General features: G+C 37.6%; 1 protein-coding gene across 1 annotated transcript; it reads right to left on the bottom strand.

Annotated features, from left to right (window-relative positions):
* Window positions 1–3,642: 3,642 nt before the first annotated feature.
* On the bottom strand, window positions 3,643–5,278 carry DEFB113 (defensin beta 113). Its single transcript, XM_061398393.1, has 2 exons — window positions 5,140–5,278; window positions 3,643–4,045 (listed from the first exon to the last, which is right to left on the bottom strand). Exons 1-2 carry the CDS (start codon window positions 5,195–5,197, stop codon window positions 3,660–3,662), a joined length of 444 nt encoding a protein of 147 aa, XP_061254377.1. The 5' UTR covers window positions 5,198–5,278; the 3' UTR covers window positions 3,643–3,659.
* Between the last annotated feature and the right edge of the window lie 3,843 nt (window positions 5,279–9,121).

Below are 9,121 nucleotides of genomic sequence, written 5' to 3' on the forward strand. Positions count from 1 at the left end.
GTGGGGTCCTACTTTGTACTTCAGTGCATCAGGCATTTGATGGGCCAGCCTCTTTATTGTTCAGCAGCCAGTGCTGGCATGTGGAGGGAGAGAGGCTATGGTGATGGCTCCACCACCTAGCGTGACTCAGCAGTATCGCCTTGCTTCCATGGCTGCCCGGCTTTCCTCTACAAGCATTTCCCACCACAATCTCCTTCCTCACATCCCCTCGATCCATCTCTCCACAGTCAACAGCAGCCCTCGCCCTTGAATTGCTCCACAATCCCTAAAATCCAGCTCCCAGACACTGCGCCATCTAGGGTATGTATGCCTGTGGCAAGGACTGTCTGATTCTCATTCCATTTAGGCTGCCACAGACCAGCTGTTTCACACTCAGCCTTAAATGTTTCTCTTTTGACTCAAACAATTGCCCCGATGTGGGGATTGGACCCTTGCTTCAGTTCCCCCACCCACTGAGGGCAGATCCAGTCCTACTAACACTCCCGTTTCCCCCCCTAATTCCTTCATCCTACTGAGTTTTGTGTGGGTCTATATTTTCTTTTCTGCTGGTCAGGTACTCTGATTCGCTCTCAGCTGGTGTTCCCCATGCACGTCTTATCTGAAGGTGTATTCCTGATGTATGCGTGGAGAGAGATGTATTCCACATCCACCTACTCTTCCACCATCTTGTTTTTCCTTGGAAAGGACTCTTAAGAGTCCCTTGGACTGCAAAGAGATCAAACCAGTCAATCATAAAGGAAATCAATCTTGAATATTCATTGGAAGGACTGATGCTATAGCTAAAGCTCCAATACTTTGGCCACCTGATGGGAAGAGCTGACTCATTGGAAAGGATCCTGATGCTGGGAAAGATTGAAGGCAGGAGGAAAAGGGGACGATGGAGGATGAGATGGTTGGATGGCATCACGGACTTTATGGAGCTCTAGGAGTTGGTGATGGGCTGGGAAGCCTCGTGTACTGCAGTTCATGAGGTTGCAAAGAGTTAGACATGACTGAGTGACTGAACTGAACTCAGTTTCATCATTTCAGAATTCCTGGCTGTGATTCATTATGTATTATTTCTTTTTCTTTTTTTTTTTTACACTTTTGTTTTGTTTGGAAGTTATACACTGGTTAATATTGGTGTACAACAAATTACTCTGAAACTTGATGACTTAAAACAAAAACCATTTTACTATGTTCATCAATTCTGTGGATCAAAAATTAACACAGGGCATAATAGGAATCGCCAATAATCTTGCCTAGAGAATTCCATGGACAGAGGAACCTGGTGGGCTACAGTCCATGGGGTCACAGAGTTGGACATGACTGAGTGACTAACACACACACACACAGAGTAGGAATGGATTGCCTCTTTTCTTCTTTGTCTGGAATATTATTATTTGGGAAGGCATGAAGCCTGGGAGAGAGTTCTCACTGACTAGCTTCTTCTTACTCCCCCTTGTAGTTTCCAACTTTTTCTTAACATACCTAAATGTTATTGCTTGAAATTTCAGACTTTTTCCTTCTTAATTTTTCTTTAAGTGATTCCCTTAAGTGATTTTCTCATTGCTTTCAATATATATTTGAAATATCTCAAATCTATATTTGAAGTACATTTTTTCTTTCCTGCATTTCATACATGTTTACAGTAGGAAAATCTAAACTCAAAATGTCAAAGTTTCCTTTAGATCTGTAAATTTTACTGTATTTCCTAATGAATGTGTTGTTCATCAATTTCTTCAAGTAAGAAAGCTGAGATCAGTAACCTCAGTTATGCAGATGAAACCACCCTAATGGCAGAAAGAGTGGAAGAGCTAAAGAGCCTCTTGATGAAGGTGAAAAAGGAGAGTGAAAAAGTTGGCTTAAAACTCAACATCCGAAAAACTAAAATCAGGGCATCTGGTCCCATCACTTCATAGCAAATAGATGGGGAAAAAATGGAAACAGTGGCAGATTTTATTTTCTTGGGTTCCAAAATCACTGTGGACCATGACTGCAGCCATGAAATTAAAAGATGCTTGCTCTATGAAGAAAAGCTATGACAAACCTAGACAGCGTATTAAAAAGCTAAGACACCACTTTGCTGACAAAGGTCCAAATAGATAAAGCTATGGTTTTTCCAGTGTCTATATAACAATGTGTGAGTTGGACCCCAAAGAAGACTGAGGACCAAAGAATTGATGCTTTCGAACTGTGGTGCTGAGAAGACTTCTGAGAATCCCTTGGACAGCAAGGAGATCAAACCAGTTAATCCTACAGGAAATCAACCTGAATATTCCTTGGAAAGACTGATGCTGAAGCTCCAATACTGTGGCCACCTGATGCGAAGAGCTGACTCATTAGAAAAGACCCTGATACTGGGAAAGGTAGAAAGCAGGAGGAGAAGGGGACAACAGAGGATGAGATGGTTGGATGACACCACTAATTCAATGGACATGAGTTTGAGTAAACTTAGGGAGATAGTGAAGGACAGGGAAGCCTGGAGTGCTGCAGTCCATGCAATTGCAAAGAGTTGGACACAACTGAGTGACTGAACAATAGCAAACAGAAAGTTGAGACTTACCATTTCTTCTTAAATCTCAAATTGACTAAACTGTTTTCATTTGCTCTGACCTTTTTCTTCCAGATGTATGCTCTGCTGCTGCTGCTAAGTCACTTCAGTCATGTCCAACTCTGTGTAACCCCATAGACAGCAGCCCACCAGGCTCCCCCATCACCGGGATTCTCCAGGCAAGAACACTGGAGTGCTTTAGCTACATGTAAAAAATACACTCAGTGGAGACTTGAGATTCTGAATATCAAGCATTTACTGATGGAAAGATTCATAATTCATAAAACAGTGTATGTTAACAGCTTTACAATGTGATAAAATTAATGTGGAATGTGGAAAACTGGAAACACAATAGATTTATTGAAGACAAAGATGAGGACAAACATATTAAATACAGAATTATAAGGTGAAGGAATTAAATAAACTCTTATGAACCAGGAGAGAAGACTCATGTATTGGCTCCCTATGTTACTGATTATGAGAAATAGTGGCACAGGATGGCAGAATTAGAAATGATTTTTATCGTTAAGCATTTCTGTGATTTTCCAAATGTTGTTACTATCAGAAGAAAAAGTATATCTTCTAATATTTTTAACTTGCTCTTATTCTCATCACATTTTACTCCTTGTGAGTTTTGTTCGTTGCTCTTTCTCACAATTATATTATCATATGATCTTATTACATGACTAAAATGTGTAAGACTTTATGTCCAAGGCCCAAGTGCATTTTTGCTGAAACTGTGGAAAGGTAGCATAAACCATGATTGATAGCTGATACTTAAAAGATCTTGTGAAAATAACTAGGCTATTGCACAGGCCAGAGGTAAAGAGAAGTATTAAGTGTGGAGGGTGTTTGCCATGTGGGTGGAGAAGAACTTATTGCAGGTTTAATGGAGAGGGTGCCACTCTTCTTTATTTCTCTGGTACTAACCTAACATTGAACTCACTAGCTGTCATTATATAGTTGTATATTCCAGAAGTCTAGAAAACATGTGAAAATAGATTTATAGAAGGTAGAAGTTCATTTTTATTAATAATATTGTTATAATATAGTGTTATATAGTGGAATTATAATTTACACTGCAGTACTAGACAGTGTAGTAAAATTATGATTTACATCTGTACTATTACGTACTATGATGCAAGTCATTATAACTTGCATTGGTAGTATGTAGTGTAGCAGAAGTATAATTTATATCTGTAGTATTAGGTAGTGTAGTAGAAGTATAATTTACATCTGTAGTATTATGTAATGTACTAGAATTATAACTTGCATTGGCAGTATTATACAGTATAGTAGAAGTGTAAGTTACAGTTTTATAAGATTTAGTGATAGCGATGGGTTGAACTGGTGGTACGTATTCCCGTGCAACACAGCAGGGTTCCAAATCGCAGTCAGTATATTTGTATTCCCATTGGCCGCATGACGTCTTGCAAGCACCACGAACAAGATAACACTGTCTTTTTCTTTCTTCAATTTGTTTTGTTTTTTCTCTTGTTTTCCTCTGTAAAACTAGGAAAAAGTGTCTTTGATCATGAATCAAGGTTTAACCATCTTGTGTAGGTAGATGGATAACTAGGTAGATAGATAATAATAAAGTTGTTTATAGAGTTAAATAATTTTGATTCTGAAATCATGTCCAGGCAACTATATTAAAAAATATGGATTTTATTGCCTATAAGATTGAGGACAGGAGCAGAAGAGGGCAACAGAGAATGAGATGGTTGGATGGCATCATTGAATGAATGGATGTGAGTTTGAGCAAACTCCAGGAGATAGTGAAGGACAGGGAAGGCTGATGTGCTTCAGTCCATGGGGTTGCAAAGAGTTGGATATGACTTAGTGACTGAACAACAAACAACATAAGTACTTATTTACCCAACAATATTTCCTTTGCCATTAGCTTTTTTGTTATTGTAAATAGAATATTCATAATCTGTGCACATTTTCTCAAGAGTAAAGACAAAATGATGTGGATAAAATAGTCTACATATTTTGTGTTCTAAATAGTTGTCCACTCCAACACCTCTTTCCCTTACCACAAGTTACTGGACCAGTAGTAGAAAGCTTGGGCTTCCCAGGTGGCTCAGTGGTAAAGAGTCCACCTGCAATCCATAAGTAGTGGATTCTATGACTGGGTTGGGAAGATTCCCTGGAGAAGGAAATGCAACCCACTCCAGTATTCTTGCCTGGGAAATCCCATGGACAGAGGAGCCAAATGGGCTACAGTCCATGGGTTTACAAAAAAGTAAACAACAACAATATAAGTAGAAAGCTTAATTTTGACAAAAACTATAATATCAGTTCCTTAGACTGAATTTAAAAAGACAGAGTATTATGAAGTATATAAGGAGTCATAGTCTCATCAAAAACAGCAATGAACAGATTTAATTGTACCATGTTGGTAACTGGTTTCTTTTATATTCTCAACTCTCAGCTCCACTAATTTCTTCTTCCACACAAAATAATTAGTGAATCACATTGTGAATTCATATAGGATCTCCTAACTATAATTTGGTTTATTTTCCAGAGTAAAGCACTTGTTAAAAAAAAAAAACCAACACAACAGTTGTCCTTCCCTCTTTTCCCATGTTAAGGAAAATTACCTGCTGGACCACAGGATACGGTCAAGATAAAGGTCAGGAAAATACAAAGTATCTTCATTGTTGATATTGTTCCTTGAGTGAAGTTGAGGCAGAGCTCAAATGACAGAGGTGTGCTATTTTTTGATAAAAGAAAGATGAACTCTTGTTTTTATAGCTTTCTCGGAGTGATTACTATGCTGATTAATTCTGCCATTCAAGATTGAGCAGATATTCATTAAGTATTGTGAAACAGCAAAAGGAAAATAGAGGACTTCTCTTATGACCTCAAAGAACCAAATGTGAACTCATTTTCAGCTATACAAGCCAATAATGAGGTTAAAGCCTTCTTTATTCTTTAATTGAAAGCACATATCAACATTTTCGGCCACATGCTCTTTTGAGTACTTACATGCTAGGCAGTGTTCTAAGCACTTTATAGGGATTAATGAGTTGAATCCTCATAACAATTTCCATGACATAGAAACTTCTCAATTTGCAGCTGAGGAAACTGTGGCACAGAGGGATTGTGTAATTTCCTCAAATCATACATGTGATGATTGGTAGAGTAGAAGTGGACTCTTAAGTAGCGTGGTGCCAGGGTCCACACCACCAAATCCTGATCTTCTTCACTCTCATAACTGAGTAATGAGTATGCACCATGTAAAGTCATATGGCCTGAGATAGATACTATTCATGGATTTTTCTATAAGCAGAAAATATTTCTAGAACACAGTTCTAGTACTGTTACATTAAAAATTATCATAGCTATACTATAAGAATAGTCAGTGTGATTCTTTATATACCATATAATGACTCATCCATAGGAATAGCTCACCCATAGGGGAAAGTAGTGCATTAAAAATGGAAAGAGATACAGAGAACTAATCTTGAGGTCTGGCTCTTCTGTTTACTAACTGTATAATTGGGATAAATATTCACTAGATGAGCCTCAAGACTTTCTCTTTGAAGACTGGATTTGTAGGACCAATCATACTTAGAGGTTTATACTAAGGACTAAATAGGTAACATATGTGAAAAATATTATCTAAATATATTTAAACAGAAACCATTTGGCTAGGTGTGAAAATAAAAAAAAATGTATTCTTATAACTGAATGAATTATGGTTTAACTTCCTGGGGCATTGAGGAAAAACAAGTTATTAGGGGATTGTATAATCTGAGTTTTAAAAACAGTAGTCTAGTATCATTACTTTTGTGCTCCATTCTTTATCTCAAAGTTGCTTATATACTTATAATCAAGGCATGAAAAATCATTTCCTTAATATCTCTATAAAACATCAAAAATAACCCTTTAAACAGATGGAGATTTAATAAGACCTATTGTATGTTAGTAGAACAAATTAACAAGTATGAAAAATACAAAAAAAGATTGTAAAGCCGGGTGTTGTTATAATGGTACGGGTAAGAAGATGACCTAGAACCAAATAAACCACTTTGCTTCAGTGTAGCTGTATCCATCTCACCCATACAAAATAAGCTGATCCTGTCAAGTCGGATTCTATCAGGCTGATGCTGGGAAAGATTGAAGGCATGAGGAGACGGAGGATGAGATGGCTGGATGGCATCACTGACTCAATGGACATGAGTTTGAGTAAGCTCTGGGAGTTGGTGATGGACAGGGAAGCCTGGCGTGCTGCAGTCCATGGGGTCGCAAAGAGTCGGATATGCCTGACTGATTGACTGAACTAAACTGATCAAATTGGAACATCAGTTAAACTCATAAATTGCATGACTTTTTCTCGCTTTGCTTAAATGTGACATTAGAACCAGTGACATCTGAATCACCCAGAACAAACATAAGGATATGAGTGATTCTCATCTCAATTCTCCTGAGGAAATGACATAGTAGAACAAAACTGGATACATAGGAGACAAGTTAATTTATTGATTTATTGCTTAAAATGGATGTCATAGTGTTTCATATGGGAGCAATTCAGATTCTAGATTTCTATTATTAAATAGCTTTTTAGAGGCAAAGGCAAAGAAAATGAAATGTGGAAAATGGAAAAGGATGAGATTACAAGTAGTGATTAAGAAAGAGAAAGAGAGAGACGGCAGGGAGGAACTTTTTAAAATAGTGGAGAACTGACCTGAAGTATATGAACCAATTGATACGTAAGGCTTCATACTTCCATTTACTTGAGTCAGGATTTTGGATTTTTAGAAAATGTTTTAACTTTCTTCCTATGAAGTTAGATGGTCACAGCTAATAATTATATCATTCAGAAATACAGGTAAGGACTCTTGGAGTTATAAGTTCTGGTTCAGAGAAGGTGGTAAGACTTTAGTGATGTTGGACTGAGATATGTCTACCTAGGGAGCTTTCCCAGAAAGACACAGATGTTGGGAATGCTGGAAAAGTATAATGCTGAGAAAGAATATCAAAAGAAAATACCAAGTGTAATGCTATTCTCTTACAAGTCTCCAGTTAAAATCTTGACACTTTCTACTTTCTGCATAAAGTCTTCATTGGTCTGGCACTGGGTTTTAGGTTTCACGTTTTAGAATTAAGAAAACCAAAATAACATAATGATCTACTTTTACTACAAAATCATGATGCCATTTTCATTCGTCTTCACTATTAGAAGCAATGCACTATTTCAACAGTCCCCTTAAAACTTTGTACAATTAAATGTACCAATGTAAAGCTTTAAAATTAAAAATGAAGAATTCATATGGGATTAATTTTATGTATCAGTACAGGTTAATGGACACTTTTAGCAAGTTTCAAGTTGGAAAGGATCATAAAACTTTTTATAGATGAGGACATTGAGTATTAAATTGTTAAGAAAACCAAAGCATGCATATATATCAGTGGCTGGATCTTCTGCTATGATTTCTACTTCTTTCCACTACAAAAATATCTTATGCAAGCTCTAATCATTACTTATGGTTCCTATCTTTAGAATCCACAAATCCAAGAGGCTCAGCTGCTCTGAAATTTGTAATCTTACTGTACTTTAAAAACACCCATTAAATACAGACTATGTGCAAAGCATTATTCTGTTTCCTAAAGGAAATCAACCCTGAATATTCATTGGAAGGGCTGATGCTGAAGCTGAAGCTCCAATGCTTTGGCCACCTGATGTGAAGACAAACTCACTGGAAAAGACCCTGATGCTGGGAAAGATTGAAGGCTGGAGGAGAAGGGGATGACAGAGGATGAGGTGCTTGTATGGCATCACCAGCTCAATGAGCATGAGCTTGAGCAAGCTCCGGGATATGGTGAAGGACAAGGAAGCCTGGCATGCTGCAGTCCATGGGGTCGCAGAGTCGGACATGACTGAGCCACTGAACAACATTATTCCGTGTAACTTGCATAAACTAATATTAAGCCTTATCAAAGTCCCCTGAAGTAGGTATAATACTTAGCTCCATTTTTATGCACAAGAATACAAACACAGAGGTTGAAGTAACTCCCCCAAAGTCAACCAGCTAGCTGGTTAGGAGTGGAACTAGAATTAAACATCCCTGGAAGAGGAAATTGCAATCCATTTTTCTTGACTGAAAAATCCTATGGACAGAGGAGCCTGGTGGGTCCAAAGGGTCGCAAAGAGTTGGACAAGGGTGAGTGACTGAGTATGCATGCACATTGTGAATCAATAATCTTAACCATTATTATTACTGAATACCCAAATCACCTACAATGGTTGTTTTATAATTCAAAGGAAACTACATAATAATGAAAACCTGTGGTTACCAAGGTAAAAGAAATGATACAATTCATTTGTTCTCACCCTTTATTTTTACAGCTGAAGACTCCTTCTGGAAGCAGAAACTTTGAAAAAAATAAAAACACTCCCCGGGAATTCTACTTTTAGGAGAATCTAGACACTGGTAAATAGTGTAAACTGTTCTTTCCTGTCATCCCAACAAATATCTTTTCTAATCTAACCTGAATCTTCCTTGCTGTTCAAAAGAGTAGAGGAAACTATTGTATATTGTCAATGAGATGAGTCAAAAATAGTATGTCGCACAGAAC

Source organism: Bos javanicus, chromosome 23, assembly GCF_032452875.1.
Source record: "Bos javanicus breed banteng chromosome 23, ARS-OSU_banteng_1.0, whole genome shotgun sequence".
Lineage (NCBI taxonomy): Eukaryota > Metazoa > Chordata > Mammalia > Artiodactyla > Bovidae > Bos > Bos javanicus.

Coding starts and splice junctions, on each gene's coding strand:
- DEFB113 (XM_061398393.1), bottom strand. CDS start 5,197: ATGAAGATACTTTGTATTTTCCTGACCTTTATCTTGACCGTATCCTGT. Junction 4,046..5,139: donor CGTATCCTGTGGTCCAGCAG/GTAATTTTCCTT, acceptor ACTTTTTCCTAG/TTTTACAGAGGAAAACAAGA.